General features: G+C 48.0%; 2 protein-coding genes across 3 annotated transcripts in view; one reads left to right on the top strand and one right to left on the bottom strand.

Moving 5' to 3' along the window:
* Positions 1–12,477, top strand: part of LOC307103494 (uncharacterized protein) — a gene marked incomplete at its 3' end in the record, with an annotated part of 54,422 nt that extends 41,945 nt beyond the window's left edge. Inside the window, exons 15-25 of the mRNA XM_079777854.1 lie at positions 3,046–3,187; positions 3,991–4,035; positions 4,513–4,640; positions 5,870–5,994; positions 6,594–6,754; positions 7,193–7,299; positions 7,385–7,575; positions 7,679–7,812; positions 9,122–9,186; positions 9,328–9,404; positions 12,309–12,477. Coding sequence (XP_079633980.1) covers positions 3,046–3,187; positions 3,991–4,035; positions 4,513–4,640; positions 5,870–5,994; positions 6,594–6,754; positions 7,193–7,299; positions 7,385–7,575; positions 7,679–7,812; positions 9,122–9,186; positions 9,328–9,404; positions 12,309–12,477 — 1,344 coding nt within the window. The remainder of the gene's footprint in view (positions 1–3,045; positions 3,188–3,990; positions 4,036–4,512; positions 4,641–5,869; positions 5,995–6,593; positions 6,755–7,192; positions 7,300–7,384; positions 7,576–7,678; positions 7,813–9,121; positions 9,187–9,327; positions 9,405–12,308) is intronic.
* Positions 12,478–14,278: 1,801 nt separating this feature from the next.
* Positions 14,279–26,803, bottom strand: CYP4B1 (cytochrome P450 family 4 subfamily B member 1; the record flags this gene model as incomplete). Of its 2 annotated transcripts, XM_079776471.1 has the most annotated exons (12): positions 14,279–14,462; positions 14,851–14,933; positions 15,035–15,099; positions 15,688–15,821; positions 17,479–17,669; positions 18,435–18,541; positions 18,694–18,845; positions 19,147–19,271; positions 20,043–20,170; positions 20,668–20,712; positions 20,893–21,034; positions 26,624–26,803. In XM_079776471.1, the coding sequence occupies 12 exons, from the start codon at positions 26,801–26,803 to the stop codon at positions 14,279–14,281; spliced, it is 1,536 nt and encodes a 511-aa protein (XP_079632597.1). The 2 variants fall into 2 exon arrangements, with proteins under 2 accessions (XP_079632597.1, XP_079632598.1); XM_079776472.1 differs by lacking the exon at positions 20,668–20,712.
* Between the last annotated feature and the right edge of the window lie 820 nt (positions 26,804–27,623).

The following is a 27,623-nucleotide window of genomic DNA, read 5'->3' as shown; positions in this document are numbered from 1 at the left end:
AAGACGCAGCGAGTAGGCAGATGGTAAGGAGCAAGGGACCTGGACTGCGAGAGGGATGTCCTCCTGCCAGCTTAGGCCTGATACCCCTCAGTCTAAGCAGGCAAGCAGATATTCCCTGAGGGGTTCCAGACTGAGAGAGGGCACAGGTTGGGCTGAGGGACACCCCTCCTTCACCCCAGTGTACACATTTTGTGCACCAGGCCTTTAGTCTATATATATAAAAAGCCAGCAACCAGATGCTGGAAGAACAAGAACAACCAGAATGACCGGTCTCTATGACACCCATTGTGCTGGCCAACCCGCCCGATGGCTGGCCCTGCCCCTGATCGGCCCTCCCACCCTAATTGGCCTGTGGCCCCCCTGTGGCTGGCCCTGCCCGTGATAGGCCCTCCAACCCCAATTGGCCTGTGGTCCCTCCTCCTAGCCAGCCCCACCCCAGATGACCCTCACTGATCAGGTTCAGGGCCAGCCGGCCAAACTCCCATGGCCCCGTGCCCTGGCCAACCCCAACCACAATGTCCCCCTGATCAGGGGTGAGGCCAGCTGGCCAACCTCCCACATCTCCTCCCACCTGCTGGCCTGGCCCAAATAATCCCCCATTGGGGCGGGTGGGCTGGACCCTACTCTTGCACAAATTCATGCACCTGGCCTCTAGTAATGTTAGAATTGTGCCTGGCACAGACCAAGGCGACTGTTCCACTCACTCTAATTTGTATGAATTTACAATAATATTAATGCCTGTGAAAGACAAGCATGTTAAAGGTACAAAATGACTGCATTAGTTTGTATGGAATTTCACAGGGACTATGGAAAGGGGAACTAACATCTTTGGGTTTCTAACATCTTTGGGTTTCAAATAATCCAAACTGCCCTATTTCCATCCCTAACTCTCATGTCCTCCCTCCAAACCAGGAGTCCCTGCCATGCCAGCAGAGCCCACATCTGAGGATAGTTGTGTGGCCACATTATTACCTGTCCGCCTACTCCCTTTGTAGAAATTTCTTGGTGTGGCAGTTGCCAGGGACAGCCAAATGAGGATGACTCCAGGGCAGCGCGGCCTGCATGGAGTGGCTGAAGTGTGGCGGCCACATGGGCACTGGGTATTTGCCCACAGGGTTGTCACCCCTGCCATCATGGGCACGATTCCCTTTATAAGAGTCTCCACTGGCTCTAGTCACACATGCTCAGGGACAGATGGCATTCCAAATTTGTTGACTACAGGGCTGACAGAGCAGTGGATGCCAAATGGCTTATAGAGGAGAATGGAAATGCAGAATGCAATTTACCTCCTTTGGGTCCCCAAAGGGAAGTAATGACAGTGGCCAGCAGCAGGAATTTTCAGGAAGCTGATGGGCACCAAGCAATTAGAAAGAGGGCATGCTACTGTGTTGAAAAAGGGTTTTCCAGGTCCCTACTGGGCCAGTAGGAGGGATCCTAGAGATCAGGTACCAGAGCTGGGGTGGTAAGAGGCTCCTATAGATCAGTCCCCACCTGGGGTCAAAGGAGAAAGGCAGCCCTAATAATGTACATGACCTGGGAGCATGAAATCTTTTCCTAAGCCCTTCAAGTAGGACACTTCCCAGGGCTCAGCAGGATTGTCTGCCCACCCTCACCCCCACTCAAACACAAGCTCTGTGGTAGCAAGGACTTGTGTTGTTCACCGCTGCATCTCTAGCAACTAGAATGGCAACTGACCCAAAGTAAGTGATCAATACATAGTTACCAAATAAATGAATGAGTAAATTCATCTACTCATCTACTCATTTATATATTTCATCATTCACTGTAGTGGAAACATTTTGAGATGTCTTCCCAGCCCACAAGCTCTGAGACCTCTTCCCCAACCTGAGTGAGCCTCTGAATGCCCTATTCAACCCCAGCCACAGTGGCTAGTAGCAGGTGAACACCTTGGCTATATTACAATCAGATTCTCGAATAGAATTCACAATGTCACACAGATAGGACATGTGGTAGAATGACAACCATCCAGGAAGGGTTCAAGTGCTCTTCACCTTGTGGACCTAGCTCCACGAGGACAGGGACTGTTGTCTGTTTATTTGTGAGCATATTTCCAGCTTCTAGAAAATTGTCAGGTAGAGCCCCAATAAACATTTGGTAAGAGAATGAATGCAGAGAGAAAGTATTAGAGACTCAGCACTGGCAGCTCTCCAGTCCCTGGATCTACTCCTTCTGCACCCTGCTGTTTCCGGTCCTTGGGCTCTATGAAACACCCTGGGGTCCTCAGCCACCTGGGCATATGCTTTAACAGTTTCCTCATTCTTCAGGGAAACAGGATAAAGTACCAATCCATCCCCACTCATAGCTGTGCCTTGAACATTACACAATTGTCTTATTTTGTTAGGGCTACTTAAAAAAGTGGGTGGCTGAAACAACAGAAATTGAGTGTCTCACAATTCAAATCAAGATTTTGGTAAGGTTGGCTGCTTCTGAAGGCTGTGAAGGAACCATCTGCTCCAGACCTCTCTCCTTGACTAGCAAACCAGGATCTCCTCCATATGGCTCTTCACATCATCTTCCCTCTCCAAGTGACTATTTCTGTGTCCAAACTTCCCCTCTGTTATAAAGACAGTTATATTAGATTAGGTCTAATGACCTAATTTTAACTTAATTACTCCCACAAGACACCATCTTCACATCAACTCACATTCTCAGGTACTTGGGATTAAGTCTTCAACATATGAACTTGAAAGAGATACAGTTCAACCAATAACTCTAAGTCTGTGAAAAAAGCGTGTACACCACTCAGTCCATAACTGAACATTTATAAAACTTGTTCTATGTGTAACATTCTAAAGGTAGTTCTGAGTGAGGGCCCAACCAGAAGCCAAAATCTAACCTTAGACCAAGTCTTGATGAAGAGCGAGCATCCAGATGAGATTCTGGCTCATCAGATACAATTCCAAGCTCATAATAACTGCTGATGGATCCTGAATTCTCCCTGTGGCCATTCTCCCCTTCACCACCACTCCAAAATCCAGACTTAAAGAGAAAGGTTTTATTGATTTGTCTTTCTCTTGCTTGTAGTTCCAAAAGGACCAGGAGCTACAACAGTTTCAGAAATGGGTAGAGAAATTCCCATGTGCCTGTCCTCGCTGGCTATGGGGAAGCAGTGTCAGCCTCATGGTTTATGACCCTGACTACATGAAGGTGGTCCTGGGAAGATCAGGTGAGACAGAAACCTGCATTGTGTCTTGAGCAGCTCTTTCTGCTTGGGTACATGCCCTTGAGTTGGTAATTCCAGAATAGACTTGCCGTTCTACCATCATTATCTAAAGTCCAGGGGTCCTCAAACTTTTTAAACAGGGGGCCAGTTCACTGTCCCTCAGACTGTTGGAGGGCCGGACTATAGTTTAAAAAAAAACTATGAACAAATTCCTATGCACACTGCACATATCTTATTTTGAAGTAAAAAAACAAAACAGAAAAACACCCACATGTGGCCCCCCACAAGCCAACTTAAGGCCAACAATTTCTGCTGAAATGGAATGCTTAAACAGTGGTGTGGGGCCACTTTTCCCCCTTAATTTCTCTCTCTTTCATTTTTTTCTTCCGCTTTTAACCAGTTTGAGATGATCAATTGTGTAAATTTGCCCATATCTGAAAGACAAGTTCCTGTCCATGCTGAGTTGGGTTTGGCACCTCTCATTGTTGCCTATCCTGAGTCATGGAACAACTAAGCCCCCACAAATAGGTGGGAAGACCACAGATTTCTGTTTCTCTGGCACTGAGGATAGAGACTATTTCTGGCCGATTCACCATCCTTTGGATGTTCTGCTACTGGGATTGCTTTCCTGAGCCCACATTAACTATTAGAACAGATACTTGTGATGGGAGGTTGAGGAAGGTCGCTTGAGACACACTGTTAGCTGACAATGATCAGGAAGGAATAGCAGCCCGTGTTCTGGACCACAGTTGCTTCAAGGAGCTTGTCCCTTCCAAATTCCTCCATTGCCCGGTCTTTTCTTTCAGACCCAAAGCATCATGGTTGCTACAGATTGCTGGCTCCCTGGATTGGTAAGTATGTGTAATCAGGACTGCTGTTCTGCCAGGTAGACTTACCAAGAGCTATCTCTTTGGCTCACAGAGAACAACAGCTAACCAGCCCTATATCACCACCCTCATCTCTGAATCAAGCCTGATTTCTCTTCTAATAAAACCTTTACCCCTTCCGGGTGGTGGTGATGGCCCCCCTAAAACTCAGTTTTTCCCCATCACTTCTCAGTGCTCTCCAATGTTTTCAGGGTAATATTCGTTTATGATCTTCTATGACCTGCCCCCCCTACTCTACTTCAGCCGTTATCTCACAGCTGTCATGATGACATCCAACTTACTTGCCATTTTGAGAAATTGACGTTCCTGAAATGTACTGGTCTTTCCTGCCTTTGCCCATAATTTGTGTTCTTCTGACACCCTTGGTTCCTCCCAAATTTTCCCGAGTCATCTTTCTGATTCCATCTCCCCTTCCCCCTCCCACACCTTTCTGTGGTCCAGGATATGGTTTGCTCCTGCTGAATGGGCAGACCTGGTTCCAACACAGGCGGATGCTGACCCCAGCCTTCCACTATGACATCCTGAAGCCCTATGTGGGGCTCATGGCCGACTCTGTCCGAGTGATGCTGGTAAGTCCATCCCTCTCTCACCTGCTCACACCCACTCGCAACACAGCTCATATAGTCCACCGTAGGATACATGTGTCCTTCAGACATCCATCACACACAACTGGCTAGAATAACATGCTCCTATCCAACAATGTGACAGAGCTTCCCAAAGGTGGATGGGACAGGAGGTACCTGGCACCAGCTTGGATCCACACTACTTTGGTCATTGCCAAGAGAGAGCAGAACCATGGTAGAAACAGGGTCTGCTCTCCTTTCACTTCCATGTCTTCAGCACAGTGGACTAGAGCCGTGGTCGGCAAACTGCAGCTCGCGAGCCACATGTGGCTCTTTGACCCCTTGAGTGTGGCTCTTCCACAAAATACCACAGCCTGGGCAAGTCTATTTTGAAGAAGTGGCGTTAGAAGAAGTTTAAGTTTAAAAAATTTGGCTCTCAAAAGAAATTTCAATCATTGTACTGTTGATATTTCGCTCTGTTGACTAATGAGTTTGCCAACCACTGGACTAGAGCAATAGTCATTCCCCTGGACAACAAGACAAATGACCACTGGCAGGCCTGGGCAGTTGCAGCTTCAGTGACAGGGTGGACATCCCAGGATGTCCTTCAGGTGGGCTCTGGCCTGGGTGCCAGGGCTTGCTTCAGCATAAAATGGAGCCACTCCATGGAAGGAAATTGAGATTACATCTGCACTCACAGACCCGGATCCTAATCCTACCAGCTGTGCTCAGCTAACATTTGATGAAGGGAAGAAATTAAAGTCCCTGATGTCTAATACTTAGCAGCCCCAGTACTGGTCTCTTAGGTTACCTCTTACCTTGACACATTTGCTACATGGAGTTGAAGTGTACTTATCCCTCAGGTTTAGCTCAACCCTAGGACAGAGAAGATTCCCAAATTGTTGCCTGAGTAACAATGTTTTCTGGTTTGGCAAAAGGTAGTAATGATCATAACTTATTCCTAAAATTCAAAACTAATTCGGACTCTTATGAGGGAACCTGTTTACTTTTATAATCACAGTTTCTGAGAGTACAATACTCACATTACTAATGTTTGCTGTACAGTATTAATATGTTATAATGCCTCTATTCTGGACAGTGAGGTATCGGGAAAGGCAGAGAGAGAGAGAGAGAGAGAGAGAGAGAGAGAGAGAGAGAGACAGAGAGCACTTAGCTGGGTCAGCAGAGGCCCTCTGGGGGAGTAGAGGAGGGTCAATGTCCCCCTCCCACCACAGGACAAATGGGAGGAGCTCATCAGTCAAGACTCTCATCTGGAGATCTTTGAACACATCTCTTTGATGACCCTGGACACCATTATGAAGTGTGCCTTCAGCCAGCAGAGCAGCATCCAGATGGACAGGTCAGTGATAATCATTTAGTTGCAGGGCTTTTTTGTTTTACCAACTGACATGGACTTACTGGAGAGGCAGTTCAGGCAGCTTAGATGCTCATGAGCACAAAAAGCCAGAGTCTGTCCAGGGCTCCTGACCACAGACAATTCCAGACCAGACCAAAATTGAATCAGCCATAGATCCCTGATCCCTAACACAGGGACAAGTCTGGTTACTCTTGACACTTATGAAGGATGGAGGGTCTCAAAGGCTGTAAGACAGGGGCAATGAATGCCTCAGAGGCACCTGTACCCACTGTTTGGGGAAACTCCCACCTAGAGCCTCACTTCACCTCCAGGTCAGTGGCCTCCCAATACCTTAACGCAGTGGTCGGCAAACTGCGGCTCGCGAGCCACATGCGGCTCTTTGGCCCCTTGAGTGTGGCTCTTCCACAAAATACGACGGCCTGGGCGAGTCTATTTTGAAGAAGTGGCATTAGAAGAAGTTTAAGTTTAAAAAATTTGGCTCTCAAAAGCAATTTCGATCATTGTACTGTTGATATTTGGCTCTGTTGACTAATGAGTTTGCCAACCACTGCCTTAATCTGTTCTATACCTTCCGCCTGCAGGAAATCCCAATTCCAATCCTACATCAAGGCCATTGAAGTTTTGAAAAATCTTTATTATTCTCGAGTGAGAAATTTCTTCTACCAGAACGACATCATCTACTCACTGACGCCTGATGGCCTCTGGAACAAGCGGGCCTGCCAGCTCGCCCATCAACACACAGGTTGGACTCCACCTCCTGGGCTGCTCCCGCTCCTTCATCATGTACATCTCAAAGGGACTGGCCCTGACCTCTACTTTCCTTTGGGAACTAGGACATACCCCCACTGAATACTTACCTGGTGCAGGGCTTGGGAACCGAAATGTCAGGGTGCAATGGAATGTGCTAGTGTTCCCATGTGTCACCACATGGTGATGTCACCCTCTCCAAGCAGCATTCAAGCAGAGCACACTCCATGGGTGTGCTATAGAGGGGAGGCCTAACTTGCAATCAGATGATGTTAGACCTCTCTCCTCTTATGTGCACACCTCTCCCATACCCATTATGATTCACTGGCATCCATATTGGAGCAGGGTGAGGGGCTGATGGGGCCACTGTGGGTTGCTCTTTCTGGGCACCCAGAGCCCTCAACTGTGCCTGAGAACCACTGTTCTGGTACAGACCAAGTGATCAAACGGAGAAAGGCACATCTGCAGGATGAGGAAGATCTTGAGAGGGTCAGAAGAAAGAGGAAGTTGGATTTCCTGGACATCCTCCTCTTTGCCAGAGTGAGTGTCTGCAGGAGGGGCCTGAGGCTTTGCCCAGAAGGGCAGAGGAAGGGGCAAGAAGTGCACTCTCACCTTCCTTTTCCAGATGAAGAATGGAAGTAGCTTGTCTGACAAGGACCTCCGTGCTGAAGTGGATACATTCATGTTTGGGGGCCATGACACCACAGCCAGTGGCATCTCCTGGATTCTCTATGCTCTGGCTTCCCACCCTGAGCATCAACAGAGGTGCCGCAAGGAGATCCAGAGCCTCCTAGGGGATGGTGCCTCCATCACCTGGTGAGTGCTCAGGAGATGGGAGAGCCCTGCCCACACAGCTAGACAAGAAGCCCTGGTCTGCCTGGGCCATGCCTGCCCTCAGATTGGGCTTCATTAATTTCAGGGATCAACTGGATCAGATGCCCTACACCACCATGTGCATAAAGGAGGCACTGCGACTCTATCCTCCTGCACCAATTGTTAGCAGAGAGCTCAGCAAGCCCATCACCTTCCCTGATGGACGCTCCTTACCCAGAGGTTTGAATTTTACCACACTCACTAACCCAGGAATTCTGCAGGAATCTGTGGCAGACCAGATCCACATGTCCTAGAGCAGTTCTGAACCTCTCTGGTCTAGTTTCTTCTTCATCAGTTGGATGCTTACTATATAGTTTAGATGAGGAATATAAAATGCTTGGCACAGAGTTGGACCACAGTAAAAGTTCAATAAATATTAGTTCTCCTTCCAACTCAGAGAGAATAAATCATTCAGTACATTCACCTAAATAGGGTCCATGCCAATAAGACACCTCACATGAAGAGAATCCTAAGCATTATCATTCTCCAGGACTAGCACTCAATCACATGTAGAATCCATGGTTTTATAATGCTACAGTAATTCCATTTGATGACACTGATGCTCTATGATTCTAACACTTCATGTTCCCATCCCAATGCCAGATTACAAGACTGTAGGGGCAATTCTGTTTGCATGATCACATCTATTTGACTTCCCTCCGTATCTGAGGTAATGTGTGCATAACTCCTTTTTGACAAATGCAAAGAACTGTATAAATGGCAGTTAATATAATACTGAATACTGACTCAGTCCATGGAATCTTCCTCACAAGAAGATGTTGGATTCATGATGTGGCTTTTGGTTTTTACTCTAATATTCTAATTCCCTGAGATGTGAGGGTAGCAGAGACAATCAGTCAGAGGTAGATGTAGATGTGGTTTCTTTTTTATGGGATCTAGGCAAATGAGAGAAACCAAGAAATCCATAGTCATGGGTCTGATGGGCCAGTCTTTAAGGAGCTCTCACTTTGATGTCAGAGAGCAACTGATGACCAGATCTGAGAACCCTGCCATGGTTGGAAGTCACTCCTTAGCTCACCTTTGGTGGTCTGTATCCCAACCCTGCCACATCCTAGCTGTGCGATCATAGGCATGTTGCTCGGCCTCTTGGAAGCTCAGGTGTCTCATCTGAACAATGGGAATATTAGCACTCACCTTGGAGGGTTGTGGTGAGGATAGATGAGTTAAAGCATAATCCCCAAGGGACTCATGGATGGCACTTGATAAATGTGAGTTTTACCTTGAATTGCTCCAAAAGTAGGCCTTTACTTCTTTCTTCCTCCTCACTCCTGGGCCATGATTGACTGGGTCACCATTTGATATAGTCTCCTAATGTGTGCACATGTGCTTTTCCATGTCCACCCCACCTCTATTGCAATAGGATCCATCCAGTGGGAGTGACTCTCATTGTGGCTCCCAAGCTTTTTGTGCATGCACCTGCCCCCTGCTGGCATGTGTATAAGTTAGTCTTCTCTTCTCTGCCCAACAGGAATCCTTGTCTCACTTAACATTTATGCACTTCACCATAATTCAAAAGTGTGGCCTAATCCAGAGGTATGATGGCTGTGGGAGGGAGAATGGGCTGTGGAAGGGAGGATGAGCTGATCTCTCTAGACAACATCTCCTCCTGTGCCCTCATGGATTGGATGGAGGGGCTTGACCTTACCTGTCCTGGCCCTACTGCTCCCTCTGCAGGTGTTTGACCCTTCCCGTTTTGCACCGGGTTCTGATTCACACAGCCATGCTTTCCTGCCCTTCTCAGGAGGATCAAGGTGAGGCATCCTGAACTTTGATGGTGCATATCACTGGTGCACACCATGATGATTGTGACCTACATTTATATGCTGTGTCTGCAGTTAAGCACCTGTATGTCGGTGTGTTGAGATGGAGGCATTTTTCTATATGAACAAAAGAAAGGTGGCATTTCAGGGCAGGGCACAAACACTTGATCCACTGATTTTCTCTCAAAAGCAGTTGATTGCCTTTTTTGTTTGTTTGTTTTGTCTTTTGCCAATGGTGGACTGTGTAGACACTGGAACTATGGTATATAAATCCCACTTCATACATAGAACTTTGCGTACTGGAAATGTCATGGTTATGTGAGTGTTAATATGAAGTCCAACTTTTGTTGGGAGACTGCAAAAATAGAGAGGCACATATTGCTCCAAAACTCTTCAAATGGCTACTTTCTCAATGGCCCTGTACAATTCAGTGTCGGTTATTGTTCTAAAGTTCAGTGAGTCTAGCAATTTTCTCATTTCACAAATACGAGTTCTCAGAGTTAAAATTTTTCATACAAATTTAAATTTCAGATTACTTTTCTCAGTTATGGGTAATATTAAAAAGTGGGTTTTTCTCTTCCCACAGGGCAGTCCAGCCACTGCCATTTCTACCTCACTGATCTGCCACTCACTGTATCTGTGATATTTGTGTATGTTTGGGTTTCTAGCACCTTCCTTGTCCTAACTGCTCAAACCCTAATCAGGAATGGTGCACGAGCCCTTTGAAGAGAGTTTCATTCCAATGTCTGCCTCTTTAATTTTGCAGACTATTCTACAAAAGCTTGCCTTTATATTGATATTCAAATAAGCATAACTACCTTTCCAGGAGGTAAAATTATTTATATAAAATGGGTTTTATATAGCAAAGTTCCAAAGTCAACACTGTCCACCATTGGCAAGAAGCATAAAAATAAGGACAATCATTGCTTTGAGAGAAAACCCACTACTTTGCATATGACATGTAGCATTTGAAAGGCCCCTGGTGTGTAAAATATAAAGCATACTTGAACAGCTGTCGAGCTGGATGAGTACACTCCCGATGGCCTGCTGTTTGAAAATCTGCAAAGACTACAGAGTTCCTCTTGTGAAATAGTAACTTCCATAAACTTTGTACTTGGTTACTAGAAACAAGCTTTTTTTGCCCTAGTTGCTTTGGCTCAGGGGTCAGAGCGTCAGCCAGTGGACTAAAGGGTTGTGGGTTTGAGTCCAAGGAAATGTACCATGATTGCAGGGTTGATCCATTGCCCCAGTTGGGGCGCTTAAGGGAAGCAACCAATCAATGTGTCTCTCTCACATCGATGTTCCTCTCTCTGTGTCTCTCCCCATTCCTTCCACTTTTTCTGAAATTCAATGGACAAAAAGAAAAACACTTTACCCAAGGAATAACAAAAAATAAAAAAGGAAGAAACAAACTTTTTCTGAATCCATAAGTCTGTGAATTCTTTAAATGGAGAATCAACTTTCACAGAACACACTTTTCAAAAACTGTTCTTCCAGAGATTGATTGGATGTACCATTTGGTTTTTCCCAGGATTGAGTCTTCCTCATAGACCTTGGCTTGAAGCCATGTGCCTGCCACTAGAGGGCAGGAGAACACTAGGCAGCTCAATCCCTAGCTCAGAACTTGGGTTTACTTTTTTTTCTTCTTCCAATGTTAATTTACTTTTTCAATTCAATTGACTTCATTCAAATATAAACGTATTTCTTAAGCCTGTGTCTGTGTGCCAAGTCCTGTGCTAGGAGATGGGAAAGATACTGTCTCAGTCTCTAGGAGTTCACAGTCAAGAAACAAATGCCTCTATTCACAACACAATATTCATTCATCCTTTCACTCATTGAGCACACTGTTGAACGTTCCATGTTCTTTGCACTGTCCAGGGCACTGGATGGTGAGGTATTCTTAAATAAAACACTAATGCTGCTTTGGGGGTCTTGGGAGGAAGGGGTACTGGTAGCAGAGGGGTGAGGATGGCATGCCATTGGGATCAGACTTGAACATGTGGCAGGCAGAGGTGCAGGGAGGGCATTCTTTGTGATCTCAACAGCATGAGCTGAGCTAGGAAGTGGAGCTGGACAGGTAAGATGTGAGTGAGGCAACAACCCATTGAGGACTTTGATGCCAGCTGAGGCATTGGACATGTCCTACCTGTGATTGGGGGCCTAGAAAGGACTGAGCTGGGCTGTAGCTTCAGTGAAGAGTTAGGGGAGGCAGGGAGACAGAAAAGTCCAGGTAAAGAGACTAATGGATGTCAAGGAGGGACATTTCTGTAGTAGAATAGGAAAGCTACAGAAGCTGTTTGACTGAGGGGATGAGGGAGAGGCTGGAGTCTAGACCATTCATTGGGAGGCACGTGGTGCAATTGATTGTCCCAGGAAACTCCCCTGTTGCATTTCTGATTTCCACCAGCAATCCCATCTCTCCTTCTCTTTGAGCCTCAAAGTTCCAGGCATCCTCCTAGATGGTGAGAACCTAGGTGTGTTGCCCAACCCACTCTATGTCATGCCCTGACCTGGCCACCACATTGTGAAACCAGAAATTGCTTGTGGAAGGAGTAAACAAACTAGTACTTAACTTTGTAGTGACTTCCTTGACTTGATTCAATAGCTTAGGGCACTGAAATTTCCCTAACAGGATTTCATGCCTGCTGAGAACAGAAGTAGGAGTTAGGAGCTACTTCTGGAAGAGAGATATGCTTTGTCAAAGTTCAGGGGCAGAATGTGAAGCAAGACTTGTGGGGTAGAAGCATGCATGACCTAAAAGGAAGGGGATAGGATTGACTCACATCAGAACTCCCTGTTCCTGGCAAGAGCTCAGTGACAAATGCCTGCCCAGCTGTAAACAGGATTTGATACAATTTCTCATGTTGTTTTCCTCATATTCTCATCTTGGCCCAGGAACTGCATTGGGCAGAATTTTGCCATGAAGGAGCTGAAGGTGGCTGTGGCCTTGACCCTGCTTCGCTTTGAGCTGGCAGCAGATCCTCTCCGAGTCCCCATCCCCATATCAAAAATTGTGTTGACTTCAAAGAATGGGATCCACCTGCTGCTCAGAAAGCTCCTCTAGTCCTTGTTGGGACAAGGGCAAGCTCTAAGGAACTCCTTCCTGCCTTTCTCTGTCTATCTCTCCAATTCCTGCTTTCCATCTGCACACCTGCCCTTCCACCTGATGTTCTCCCTTCAGTTCTCTGCCTGTCTGCTCCTTTCTCTGTACTTTTCACTTTTTGTCTGCTTGTCCTTCTCTGAATTAGTCTCCTTTAGCTGCTATAATAATTTACCACAGCTTTAGTGACATAAAACACCACAAATTTCTTCTCTTAGGGTTCTGGAGTCAGACGTCTGACATGGGTTTCACTGGACCACAACCGAGGTGTGGGCAGGGCCACCCAACCTCCAGGGCTCTAGGAAAGATTCCCTGTCTTTGTCTTTCCAGCATCTAGAGCTGCATTATTACTTCTTTGGCTCCTGGAGCCATCCAGCATATTCAAATCCAGCAGCATCTTCAAATGTCTCTTTGCTTCTGTCTTCACATTGCCTTCTCTTTTATGAGGACATGTGTGATTACATGGGCTACTCAGATGAAACAGGACATAGTCACACCTGGCAGGGAATAGACTGTGGACATCTGGGGAGCCATTCTTCAGCCTACCATCAGTCTGCGTTCTCAGTGGCCTTCTATGTGTTTCCTACCCATTTGTCATCTCCACACCCTCTCCTTCTTTCTTCCTCCTTGGAATAAAGTTTACAACATCATGTGATGTGTCTGTCTTTTCTTTATCTCCTTTGTCTTCCCTTTCCTGCCACATTTGGTGACTATGTGGTTGATGGTCCCCCTGACCCTTGGCTCTCTATTCCCTTTCTATTCCTCCATCAGCCTCTAAACCCAGCCCTGTTCTCTTGCTGGTTCTGAACATAGGTCCCCCTCCTGTCCCACCCTATGTCATTCCTAGATCAGGGTCCTGAATGCCATAGACAGACCTCCCGGCACACCTCCTGTTATAGTGGGATGCATTTATTTGCCTCCTTATCCTGGGAAAGGAGCTCTGATTCCTCATGTGGCCCCAGCTTGAGGTTCTACCCCAAATTCCTTCTTTGCATCTCGTACCTGGCTCAAGGCCTAATTCAGGCACCAACTTTCCAGAAAGCTCCTGTCTGTCATTCTACCACCTCCCCCAGCCAGAGCCCATACACCCAGAGCATGGGATGACTGTGACACAGACATTTTCAATGGCATGAGTGCCAGATACCCATCTTAAGAGGTCATAAAACTTACCTGTGAAATCATACTCCATATTATTTGACCTTGACAGTGGTTACCTGGGTGCTTGCTTTAGAAATGTATTGCTCTGTATTTTTTTTTTTTTTTGCTTTAGGCAAATTTTCTATATGCTATTTTCCAAAAGCACATACATATAGTTAAACAAAGACAGCCATCTCAGTTAAGGGGCAAGCCTCAAAAGCCATTCTTCTATCATGTGGTGAATGCCTCGTCATAACCATGAATCCCACGGAACAGCTTGCATTGCATTTGCTGTATTACCCAGGCTGGAATGTAAGTTTCTGCCACATTTTAGAAAGATTGCAAATGATGGGAGAAAAAGCAAGATCCTAGAAGCAAATAGGTGCTCACCACATTTGTTGAATGAATGAGTCAGCTCTAGACTACATGTATGATAAGCATTTATAGACACACATGTTTCCATGGCACTTCCCTCACAGTGACTGTGTATGTGGGTACCTACTCCCCATCTATAATACAAGCCTCCCAAAGACATGGAGCCACAGCTGCTCCACAGTCCAGCCTGGAGGGGGCCATGTCTAGGGAGAGGCCACAACTTGAGCTATCTGGGGCCCTACTTTTGGCAGAACTACTTCTCAGAGCCTGAGCCCAGTGGCTTCAGGTGGAGGTAGATGCCATTCTTGGAGCGCAGGACCAGCTGGAGCAATTTGATGGGTGGCCGCAAGGGGTCCACGGCGAACTCAAAGCGGAGCAAGCAGAGGGCTGTGACCACCTTCATCTCGTTCATAGCAAACTGCTGCCCAATGCAATTCCTGCAGTGAGCACATAAAGAGGCATCGGGCTGTGCCGTGTCCAGAGTGATGAAATCCAGTGTGCTCAGTGGCCCACAAAAGTCAATAATTATTTTTGTATGAATCATTGGCTGGACTCAAGAAACAGACCTTGGGAGCATAGTAGGCTCCCAGACTAAGGAGATCCACATTGGGGGTCTCTCTTGGAATGACTTACCCACACCACCACCTGCTAGGGACATGAATTATATTGATGGCAAGAAGAAGGTTCCTGGAACTTAGCCAGCATTAGAATCACCCAGCATGGTTCCCCTCATCACAGAGTTCCCCAAAGTGATGCCTCGCCCACAACATCATCCATCCTCCCCTCTGTAATCCTGAGGATATGGAAATTCGGGCATCTCCTTACCTTGGCCCAGCGGAGAAAGGCATGAAGGCGAAGGGGTGGCGTCCAGTTGCATTCTCAGGGGAAAAGCGCAGGGGGTCAAAGACCTGAGGGGATAAGCCTCGCTTAAATACCTGCCAGGTCCAGGGGCTGGGTGACCCCCATAGTCTCCCACCCCATTTGACCTCTGGGCCCAGAAATGGTGTACCTCAGGATCAGGCCACACTGCGCTGTTCCTATGGAGGGCATAGATGTGCAGAGAGACCAGGCTGTCTGTGGGCAGAGTAGAGGGCAGGTGACCAGGTGGTCCTGGGACAGCCAGGTCCACCTCCTCACAGGACCCAAATCCCCTCATGTCTGCCTAACTAGGCACCAACCCCTGCCTCTGCTCTGCTAGTGACAGAAGGTTCATGACAACCCTCAGCACATCAATGTGCTTATGGTCATTATCATACCTATTTCCTGTAGCACCAGCAGTGAGCACAGCACCCGACATAGACTTTTGTGGAAAGGAACAAAAAGGACTAACCCACCCCAACACAAGCAGGACAGGCAAAGACTCTTACACACTTTCTGCTATGTGAATGGTGCCTCCTGAAGTTGTTCAAGGCACTACCTGGGTGGTGGTACATGACAGCCTTGAAATTAAACCTGTAAGGAAGGTACTCTCCTCACAGAAGAGGAAAAAGAGGCTTAGAAGTAGAGAAATTTACTCATGTTATAGAGCCAGGATTGGACCCAAGCCAAACACAAAGCGTAAGTTCTCTGCCATTGTTGCAAAGAGTGAGCCAAAGGCACAGCGAGTGTCAGAGAAGCATCCTCAAGGCCTCCAGTTCCAGCCCTAAATTCATGCCATCTCACCTGCAGGTAGAGAGCGGCCATCCACAAAGCTGACAGGCTTGCTGAGCTGGCGGTACACCTGGGGTACGGGCGGGTAGAGGCGGAGGCTCTCCTTGATGCACATGGTCAAGTAGGTCATCTTGCCCAGATCATCCCTACCGGCAACACAACCAGTCTTTTCTGGAGATGGGGAGCCACAGGGCCCTGCGGGAAGGCAGGCTCCAGCTCCAACTGCCCCCCTCCACAACCATCCCAACCCCAAGTCTCAGAGGAACACAAGTGCACCAAGTGGTCGGGCCACACTGGACATGGGGTGGCCACTCAAACCCAGGGTTCTGACTCCACATTTCTCTATCCTTCCCTCATCTTCACTGTTGGGAAGGGAAAGCCCAGGACCCTAGGGGGTGGGGGGTGTGCACACAGTCATCAAAGACAAGGTCACACCTGTGTCTCTCAGAGCCCCACAGAAGCCCCACAAGAGACAGTTGTTTGGATTCTGCTTGGATTCCCCTTTGGAGCTGGAATGGAAAGGAACAGAGGCTAATATTCATTAGTTGAATGAAGTAATAAATGCAGTAACAATGACAATATATATATTTCTCTTTTCCCTTTTGCCAGTAAGAAGCTCAGACACAAATGTGAGGTCCAAATATAACTACTATGCAATACCTTATTACATAACCCCTAGGTTTTTGCTTCCAGTCCTCATTTTTCATTTGTGTTTTACCATTTTATCGAATAAGTATCCTTTGAGTTGCTTCAAGTTCTAGATAGAATGAAGGAAAATAAAATAAATATTTCAACTCCCTGCCTCCAGGCTGTGTTCACATTGTTTCCCAACCTAGAATGCCCAGCTCTCTCCCTTTGCAGGAGTTTCACTTCTCCTTAGAAAGACAACTTAAGCCCCACCCTTTCTAATTTCTTTGCCTGTAACATGGGTTTTTTTCTAGCTTTTAATTTCTTTGTTTTTTTCTAGCTTTTTAATTATGTGAGTTAGTTTTTCTAAAATGCCCAAGGACAGCAAATTGGATCCTCTTCCTCCTCTTCTAACCCACACCCTCAACAGCACCTGACATGTGGCTGGACACCCTGGAAGATTTCCAACATCCAACCAATAAAAAATAAGTAATGGAGACTTCATTCTCTAAATCTTAGACCCTGGAATTGTGTGTCTCCCTCAAATGAATCTAAAGTTTCTCTCATCAGCTGAGCATTTTCTGCACCCCTGCCCAATGCCTAGCTCAGGTAATGACAAGAGGGGAGAAGGCAGGGAGAGAGGGATGTGGAAGCAGAGGGGTGAGAGGTTCCTGAGAGCCTGCAGCAAAGAAAGGTCAGTATCAATAGTATTGTGTTGGTGAGTTCAACTTGAACCAGGAGACAGAATAATTCAGTTTCTGGCTGATGGAGTTTAGAAAACAGCATTCTCTCCTTCACCATAGGAGTCTGGAGGCTGCACATGACTATCCAAAGGCAGGTGAGAAGGGGTCAGCTCCCTTGGTTTTCCCAACTCTGTTCATCCTCAATTTTTCTCTCCAGGAACCCAGAAAGGTAGTCAGGTTCTACCATCAGAATCATCACACAAGAAATTGGCCTCCTGTTGACAACCTTCTCTACATTACTCACATCGGAAAAGACTCCGCAATTGGAGAAGGGGTTCTGGGGAGCATCCACGCATTGCAGGTAACAGGACAGGTGCTGCTGCCTTCACCTGGTTTCCAGGATGTCTCTGTGTCATCTATGATGACACCAGACAGCACAGACACAGCCTGCAGCTGAGCAGGACAGACTGGGCTTCCCCGCAGACTCACTCACCACTGGAAGGAGTCCCTGTCTCCAATGATCTCACGGGCTTCCTCCCGACAGCGATCCTGGTGTTCTGGGTTTAGGGCCATGCAGTAGAGAAACCAGGAGATGCCACTGGTGGTGGTGTCATGACCTTCAAACATGAATGTGTCCACTTCAGCCCGGAGGTCTGCATCTGACAGCTTGATCCCATTTTCATCCTGGGTTAAAGTAGGCATAATGGAGCAAGCAAAGGCATGTGAGGTAGGAACCAAGAAGTACTCATAACAGCAGCTGTCAAATGAAGGTCTGAGGGAGGTTGTGAAAGCTGTGTTTCAGACTGAAAGTTAGAACCTTCCCCCAGATTTCTATCTGATCTCCCAAAATCATTTAGATGCATCCTATTCCAGGAAGCCTTTCCTGACCCCTCTGGCTAGTGACCTGCAACCTTACCCAGCCTGGACTGTTGATTCTGCTCATTTGACACACGGAATGCCACTCGACAGAGGAAGAGATCTTGGTCAACATCCACTTCCCTCTTCACTAGACTGTAAGCATCTGGAGGGTAGTGCCAGGTCTTCCTCATCTTCTGCATCCCTAGCACAGGAACTAACCCATGGCAGGGTTCAGTGAATTTATGGAGTGAGTGAATAAATGAGTGAATGAATGAAGTCTAAGGTTCTAAAATTCTAAGGTGCTGAGATTCTTCAGATTCTTAGAAGTCTAGAATTGGCCTTTGGGCCTTCTGGCATGTTACCCAGGGTCCCCGCCACTACATCTCTCCCCACTGCCACAGCCAGACACATCCTGCACCTCCCCACCTCTGAGCCTTTGTGTGTCATGAGACTAGATCATATTTGCTGCGGAAAGAAGAGGAAAATGCTTAACATCCCCTGCAGCTGTCCAGTAATCCTTGTCCCAGGAGGATGGTCTGAAGACCCCTCTGGGACCAGTTCTCAGGAGGGGCTGGGCAACTGTGCACTCACCCGAGCCCCCAGGAGAATGTCCAGGAAATCCAGGTACCTCCGGTTCTGGATCTTCTTCTGTTCTTTCTCATCTTGTAGGGCTGCCTTTCTTTCCCTGATGACTTGATCTGGGTCAGAAGTACAGGGTGTCACTGCTTGGGGCTCATCCTTTGCCCCCAGGGGAACAGAAGTCCTTCATGAAAAAACATCTCAGAAGGGCCCAGAGGAGCTAGCTTAGAACCTAGACTTCCTGTGGGCAGAACATGTGGGAAAGGCCCACCTGTGTGGTCATGGGCCACCTGGCAGGCCCGCAGGAAACGGCGGCCATGTGGAGTAAGCCAGTAGATGAAGTCATTATGGTACTGTAAGGACTCTATGCGCTGCTGCATCAACAGAGTGAGATCGCTGACTGCCAGGTAGTAGTTATTGTCCCTGCACAACAGTAGAAGTGGGGAGCACTTAGACACTGATCCACAGCAGAGCCCCGGCTGCCCCATTCTAGGAATCCAGCCCCAGCTACAGCGCTTTCTCCCTTACTCTCCCTACCATTAAGCCTCCCCATTAAAGCTTGAATGTGTCTCCCCACCATGGGCCAGGCCCGCGCTCCCCACAAGCAGAGGTTCCCTGGGGCAAGACCCTGTCTTCTCTCAGACCAGGACACAGGAGTCCTGCCAACTCTCTTCTCTGAGCTGGCCTGTGTTGAGACTATGGACAGCTCCAAGTGCCCTCTGACCTGTGGCCCAGGCCGCTGTTTCCTTTGCCAAAGGTGCACTTCATGAGTGAGTCCAATGCCATGTGGCCCACATCACTGAAGATGTCAAAGCTCTTGTCCTTACGAGCCTTTTCTTCCCACTTGTCCTGGAACCCAGAGAAGGGAAGTAATGTGGGGACCAGCAGGCTTTGTGTCCCATCCCTGTCCTCCAGGACCCTGCTGGAATGTGGGGGTTGGGCAGGTAGGGCTTCAGGCTCACAGGGCAGGACTAGGAGGCAGGCCTTGCACAGCACACAGACACACAGACTCTTTTCTCCATGTCAGAGCAGCCAATATATAAGGAAATTGAAGGGCCAAGAGGTGGTGAGCTGACCAGCACAGTGAATGTATAAATCAGGCCAGCAGTAATGCTGGGGGAGGAGTTTCCTAAAGGGGAAAGGCTACCCTGAATAACCTCTAGGGATTATCCAGACCTGAGAGGCTAAGCCTGGCCCGGACCCCTGGCATCTTTTTAGAAATGATTTGTCAATGGTGTTGCTTTAGGCAGTTGTGGTAGAAAGAGAATGAGGAGACACTTTTTAGATATAAATGGATGTCCTCATATTCCCAAATATAGGCACCCCCTCATGCTACAGTAGGAGCCTTATCAGGTCCCATAGAGGCCCTTTGGTCTGGGAGAAATGGCTGGGTCTCCTGATGGACACAGGGGCCAGCGATGCCTGGCCACGTGGAGCTCCACACCTAGTGAGCAGCCAGCATACAAAAGGAGTCAGGCATAGCAAGGCTTGGCACTGCTCTAGGCAGGAAGGACCTCAGTGCCTCAGCGATTCTCCTCACTGCTCTCCTCCAGAGGAAATTGGGGTGGGGAGGGGCTGGCCAACAGCACAGCCTCCTAGATCTTGGCACGTGGAGCTCACCAGCATGATGTGTGTCGAGTCAGCAAACACCTTCACATAGGGCTTCAGCACATCATAATGGAAGCCAGGTGTGAGTAGCTTGCGGTGCTGGAACCACTTGGGCCCATCGAGGACCAGCAGGCCTTTCCCTGGGGAAGGGGTGGGGGGTGGGGGGTGGGGGGCTTGTCAGTGCACACTATCCTGCCCCATCTCTGGCAGCCTGGCTCATCTCCTGACCCAGCTCCACCTTCCAGCCATGCAACCTCCAGTAACACCAGCCATGGGCCCACCACCATACCTTTTTTCAAGCCCTTGCCCTGGCCAGCACCATCTGTAAAATCTCCTACGATCAACTCTAGTGCCACCCTCTCCAGAGGCTGTTCCTTACACTCAGATTTTCCAGATCCCTTGCCCTGCCTGGCCAGGGGAGAAGACACACCCAGAAGGAGAAGATACCTGGGCCTTACTTCCCTGACTGTCCAGGAACTCTCCTGCCTCCTCCCTGTCTTCTCCTCACTGAGCAGATGAGGTTAGGAACTGCACATGGGACCAAGTGGTCCCATGGATGAATAACTGACTGAGTAGGGACTGGGCAGGGAAGGATCATGGTCACCCAGCACCAAGGGCAGGGAAGGTAACCACTTACCAATCCACTGGAGGAAATAGTTATACACATCTGGAGCCTTCGGGTCTGTAGGAGACAGAGAAGATTAGGTAAAGCCAGGACTGGGGGATTCCTAAAAGAGGCTATTGATAAGCAGGATGTGAATCTCATCTGCCCAGATTTAGGGTGCAGGCCCAGGACTCCTCCCCACTGGTGTCCTAAGCCCTTTGCTCTCAGGAAGTGCCCCCCTCTTCCAACAATGCTCACCCCCTCGGCTATACACAGCTTTGGCGTAGTCAGGCTCATAGATGTTCAGGAAGCCAAGAAACTGTCCAAACCAGAGTGGGTGGGCGTAGGGGAACTGCTGAGCCCAGGATACCACCTTGTCCAGGCTCCCTGGCTGCTGTATCTGTAATGGTGACAGAAGGCCAGGCTGTTCAGACACCTGACATTACTAGCCATGCCCTAAGTCCCTGAGCTTGCCCCCTCCTGCCTGTCACTCAGTCCTATCGATCTCTGGGCCCAGGTGCCTCTCCAGACCCAGAGCCACTGCTTTAAGTCCAAGACACCTACTTGCACCTGGGTTAGCTCAACAACCCCAAATTGGCCAACCTGCCTCCACCTGGTGCCACCACCCCTCTATCTAAACTGCAGCCAAAAAGAGATTTCTTTTCGGCATTGAAGCTTTTCATTAGAAAGATAATGCCAACTTGCTGTGCAAAAAGGAAACCACCTTAATTCCAGCCCTGTTAAATCACTTGACACATTTTTATTGAGGACCACCTATGTGCAGGGCATTGCCTAGACATCTCAAGGGAATGAGACAGACATGGTCCTGCCCTTTCATTCTATCGGGAAGACTGATAAGAAACAAGTAAACAGTTAAGTAGAATGATTCAGACAATAGTAAGTGCTAAGAAGGAAGTAAACACTGTACTACAAGAGAGACTAATAGGGAGATCTGCTTGGATAAGAGTGATCCAGATGGCCTCTCTTTGGAGATGACATTTAAGGTGAAACTCAAAGGATGATAAGGAGCTGGCCATGTGAAGAGTAAGGGAAGAGCATTCTAGGCCGAGAGAACAAGTACAGAGACTCTGGGGTGGGAAAAAGTGTGCTGTCTTCCAGGAGCTTCCTCATGATGGGACAGTGACTTGAGATGAGGGTGGAGAGACCATTCAAAGGATGTTGTGTGCTCTCTGGGAGTTTCTCTAACCACATCTACTCACACAGAGGTGTTTATGTAAAAACAGAGTATACAATAAGCACTTTTCCAAACCTGGCCCTTTTTTTCATTTAACATATCTTGTCTTTCTTTTCAAACTAGTGCAATTACCTGTCCCTCAATATTTTTCACAATTACATAGTATTCCACTATAAGAATGTATCATTATGTATTTACCCATTTTTTCTATTTTGAGAGAGTCTTTCAGACCCTTCAATAGCCTGGCCATGGGTCTCAGAATAAAGTCTGAGCTTCATTATTTGTGAGAAGGCATAGCTAATCTTTATTAAGCACTTGCTGTGTGCCAGGCTTTCTTCCACACACCTTGCATCTTGATCTCATCCAATCCTTACAAGTCGCCCTAGCTGGTTTTGCTCAGTGGATAGAGCATCGGCCTGCATGTGGATTGAAGGGTCCCAGATTCTATTCCGGTCAAGAGTACATGCCTGGGTTGCGGGCTTGATCCCCAGTAGGGGATGTGCAGGAGGCAGCCAATCAATGATTTTTCTCTCATCATTGATGTCTCTCTCTCTCTCTCTCTCTCTCTCGTCAATTATATATATTTAAAAGTCTATGAAGCCCCATTTTAGGGAAGAGGAGCCTAAGGTATAGAGAGACCTGAGGTTGCTTGCCAAGGACCGCACTGCATGATTTCACAAATGTCAAAGCCCTCCTATAAGCTAAGTATTGTCATCCCCATTTTACAGATGAGGAGAGCAAGGTTCAGAGAGCCTAAAAAACTTGCCCAAGTTCACATATATTAAAAAATAGGGGAGCCGAAACTGGTTTGGCTCAGTGGATAGAGTGTCAGCCTGCGGACTGAAAGGTCCCAGGTTTGATTCCGGTCAAGGGCATGTACCTTGGTTGCGGGCACATCCCCAGTAGGGGATGTGCAAGAGGCAGCTGATCGATGTTTCTCTCTCATCGATGTTTCTAACTCTCTATCCCTCTCTCTTCCTCTCTGTAAAAAAATCAATAAAATATATTTTTTTAAAAAATAGGAGAAATCCATATTCAAACCCAGGTCTGTCAAGCTCCGAAGATTGCTGGCCAAGGAGTCAACGTTCCTGGTTCACATCTCCCCTCCCTTATAACCTGTGCAGAGTCCAGTGTAATCTCCCCAGAGATCTTCTCCCGCATTGCCTCTGAACTTACCATCATGAGTTTAACCGGGCGGGTGGGGGTGTAAGAGTTTTCAGTGCCCTGTTTTCAGTGCACACAATGTCAAAAAGTTTATCACTACATCATCTCCATTTACCAGTAAGAGGGAACTCTGGTGTCCCTGACCTCTTTTCTGCCTCCTTCCTGGTTGGTGCTCCTGGAAGTGCCCCTTCCTCCTGTGTCTCTCTTATTTTTCCATATGACCTCCTGGGTTTTCCTTACCAACTTACTTTCTGATCACCCTGACTGCTCCCCTTCTCTTCATCCCTCCCAGGTTCAGGGAACCCAAGTGGACAGGGGCAAGGAGGGGCTTAAGTCACAAAGAAGCCAGACTCGCAGGATCTCAGGGGTGGAAGGAGCCCTAGGCTGATCTGGTTTATCTCAGCTCCACTCCTTCCCACATCAGCCATGAGTGTGCCCCTCTGCAACATCTCCACCGGGGACAGGAGAACCTGAACTTATGCTGACCATGTCCACAGCTTGAACCAGCCCTCCTGCTCCTCATGCCCAGCTTTCTCCTATGTACTCCTGCCTGCCTCAGAAACCTGGTAGGGCTGAGGACAGCTCTTGACCCCACTACTGGAGCTACATCCCCATCAAAAGGGCTAGGGTGTCCTTTCTCAGAGGGTGGGGCAAGACAGGGCATGCCTAGCCAGCTTCTCTAAGTTTCACAACTGGTCACCTGCCCTCTATTCTGTCCATAGGCAGCCTGGTCTCTCTGCACATCTATGCCCTCCATAGGTACAGCGCAGTGTGACCCAACACTGAGGTACCTTAGTCCTGGGCCCAGAGGTGAATTGATGTGGAAGGATGTGGTGGTCACCCACCCCCTGGACCTGGCAAGTTTTTAAGTAAGGCCTGTCCCTTCAGGTCTTTGATCCCCTGCATATTTCCCTGAGAATGTGACTGGATGCCACCCCTTCGCTTTTATGCCCTCCTCTGCGGGGCCCAGGTAAGGAGAGGACCAACATCTCCATGCAGTCTCAGGGGAGTGCCTTTCCTGGGCTGAGAGCTGGCATTCCTTTTCCCAACCCCAACATGCAGGTCAGATTTGTGGGTCCCTCCCAAGATCCCTAACTTTAGGCCAATAATATGGCTGAGCATCTGTTATGTACAAAGCCCTCCCTGGGCCCCAAGGTGGAATGAACAGGATTCTAGAAGAATAGGACATAACCCCACCTCAAGGGGACACATTCTGAGAATTGAGGAGAATGACAGGTAGATGCTTCCAGACCTCCAGACTATAACTGAAGAACAGAAGGTAGAAGTTAATTACGACAGATAGCTCTTCCCTGCCCCAGGCCCTTCCTTCCATCATTAGTCCTCCTCCTCCCTTCCTACTCCCACCATCACTAGGTCTAGGAATCAAACCTAGACCTGATTTTTATGGCCTGATTATGTGCTGAATGAAAAGGCAGGAATCTGGGGTCCAGCCTTGACTCAATTTATGAACTACTACATGGACATAGACAAATTCCTTGCCCTTTATGAAGCTCAATTTTCTACTTTTTACATTATGAAAAATTATCCCTCCCGTCCCCCTTTCTCAAGCTCCAATGTGGATCCAACCAGACCAGAGGTGCCAAGTCCCAGGAGAATGCAGAAGAGTTAGGTCTGCCATGGTTCCCCAGGAAACCTTAATAGTGCTAGAGAACAACCACACCTCCCTGTCCTTCCTGGTGCCAAAACCTTTCACATATTTGTGTTAGAGTCAAGAAGCCAGACCTAAGCCATGTTCCAGGCCTTCTACGCACTCTCAAGTTGGGTCATGGGGGGATTTGGGGAGAAAAGAGAGCCAGATCTTATATGGGGGTAGGAGAGCAAGGTCCCTCTTCTAGAAAACCCAGCTTGATAAAGCAAGGGGAGGTGGAGAGGATATGAGAGAAAAGGGATTGAAGGTCTCCCAAATGCCTCTCAGACCACCATTAGGGTTAGACTGCAATCTTTCCATTACCTCCTTCTGTAGTTAGCAAAGCCTCTTCCAAACCCGTCCTGATTCCTCCACTTGTCTTCTCCATCACTCTTTCTCTTCTATAGATACCCCTCCCTAATCTCCAACATTCACTGTTCATTCAGTAATGCCTACTCTGAGCCAGGCTTTGTGCTAGACCCAGAGGGTACAGGGATGAATCAGACCAGATCTCCATCCTCTAGGGGTGAGTCTAGTGGGGAAGATGAACAAATAAACAGACGATGACAACCCAATGAGACAAGTGTTGAGGGAGCATGGGCTGTTGGAAACTCCTGGTTAGGCACCCTACCCTGCCTGGGGCAGGGGAGGCTCTAGTGTCAATTTTCCCCTCTAGACAGTAAGCTTCTTGAGAACAAGGCCTGGGTCTGATTCATCTCCCTGATGAATCCTTTCCTTTCTGGGTGTCTCCAAGGTGCATTTAGATTACTAGGCCATCCTGAGAGAGGAGTTATCTATAGGGGCAAAAAAATAAGCCTGGGCAATCCTCACTTAAAAGTCAAGTTCATTCCCAGCATCAACCATGGAGGAGAGGCAATTCCCCAGACTGAGAATGGGGGAAGGTACTCAGGAAGTAGAAGAAGTAATTATGCCTCTCTCTGAGTCTTAAACTCTGGCATCTATACCTGGGCTCCCAAACCCAGCTGCAGAGCAAAACACTCATGAAGGTTTTTAAATTCAGGCTGGTACTTGCAATATGCTAATTAGGATCTCCAGGGACTGGGAGCCAAGGAATCTGCTTCTCCCAGTTGATTCCAGTGCAAGTGTTCCTTGTCCTGTGTTCAAAAACCTCTGATCTAGTTCCCCATCTAGGTAGGGAGCCAAGAGGTGTTCCTGACAATGAGTGTTAAGGTAGTCTCCCCACCCTGAGGTAACTGGGGAGGACAAGTCATGATCTGAACCCAGGAAGATGCCATTGCTCCTGAACCAGCCTATAGGTGTGGCCAGGAGAACCCCACCTTTGGGGGCACCAATGGGAGGTCTCTCAGGTAGTAGCACTCATTTTTGCCTTCACTTTAATTTTCTTCCTTAAAAATTGAAATCTTTACACTGCACAGAACAAAGAGGACACTGGCTAAACTTTAAATGAGATTGCCTAATTTTATTATTATCCAGGGTTTTTGCACTGATACTATAAACAAGCCCTTATCAGAGCTCTGTCTGAACCTTGGGCCTCAGAATGATGGAAAGGAGTCTGTGGCCTGCCTGGTCCTCAACTTTAAAGTGCCCCCACTGGAGTGGCTCAGCAGTTTAGCGTCTACCTATGGATCAGAAGGTCACTGTTCAATTCCCTGTCAGGGCACATGCCCAGATGGGGAACTAGACCAGCTCAATCCCCAGTGGGGGGCATGCAGGAGGCACTGATCAATGTCTCATCATTGATGTTTCTATCTCTCTCTCACTCCTCCTCTCTGAAATCAATGAAAAAATATATATATTTTTAAAGTGCCCCGCCCAGACCAGCTCAGAAGGCAGGATCGAGGTGGAATCCGGTGGAAAAGCTGAATGGGAACCATGGCTCGCTCCCAGGATACCATTTCCCTGCCCAAGTAGGTCTCCCCGCAGGATATTGGACTGGATTCTCTAAAGGAAAAGAGGCCATTTTCCTTCTCTACTCCTCCCTCCTCATATCCCCAACGTACCTCAAGGGCATGCCCAAAGAGCCAGTGGGTGGGGGGCCCTGGGAAGCTGTCCATCGCCCTGGCCAAGAACTGCCGTCGCACCAACAGATGAATGAACTTGAGGAAACCTAAGATCAAGATCAGTCCCAAAGCCCACAGGCCCAGGCGGGAAAGGCTCAGGGAGAGCAAGGCAGGCACCATGGCTGAAGTTGCAGCCACCCAGTCTCCTCCCGCTGCCCTCGGGTTCCCTTATATTCTAGACCCAGGCACCTTGCCAGTTCCTGCCCACAGCCCTGCCCACAGCAACCCAGAATGGGCGGAGCTTCATAAGGCAGAGACAGCAACCCCAAAAGTTACAGACAACAGAAGAGACAGTCTGCCTGGCCGACTAGTTCCAAAAGGGCTGGAGAGAAACAGATGGGTTCCAAAGAGATCAGACAATGGTTATCCTGCCTTGGTTCCTTGGAGGAGCAAACAGAAAGCAATTCTTTCTATAATCATTGCCATAACGACTGCCTTTTCCTATAAGCACCTTGTTGTTTCAGGCGCTTTCTACACACTATCTCATTTAATCCAAACAAGGAGGTCAGAGGTACCACTCTTTATACCCATTTTCCAGATAATGAACCTGAGGCTCAGCTTACCTGTGCTTTCCACTGTCCTTTTCCATATGGGCCTCTGGGAGGGCTTGCATTTATGCCAGGCTCATGATGCTTTGAGTCCCTTTTTAATGAGGTACTTCAGGAACAAGGTTCTAGCCTCAGAAGGGAGATTCTGAGTCTGAAAAGGGCCAACTTCACCCCAAGATCATAGTACAAACTTGACCCTAAAGAAAATATAATATTACCTTCAGGGTGATGAGGAGGATCATCAAATTCAATCCCTCCTGGATTGATGAAGGGAGTCACTTTGGCCCAGAGAGGGGCAGGGAATTGTCCAAAGCCTCACAGCAAGGCAATTGTAGCTCTCAATTGCCCAGCCCAGAGTTCTGTTAAAGAACAAGGTTGACCCAGGCCCCAGC

The sequence above is a fragment of the Cnephaeus nilssonii genome (genome assembly GCF_951640355.1).
Source record: "Cnephaeus nilssonii genome assembly, chromosome: 7".
NCBI lineage: Eukaryota > Metazoa > Chordata > Mammalia > Chiroptera > Vespertilionidae > Cnephaeus > Cnephaeus nilssonii.
This window is presented reverse-complemented; position numbering and strand designations above follow the sequence as displayed.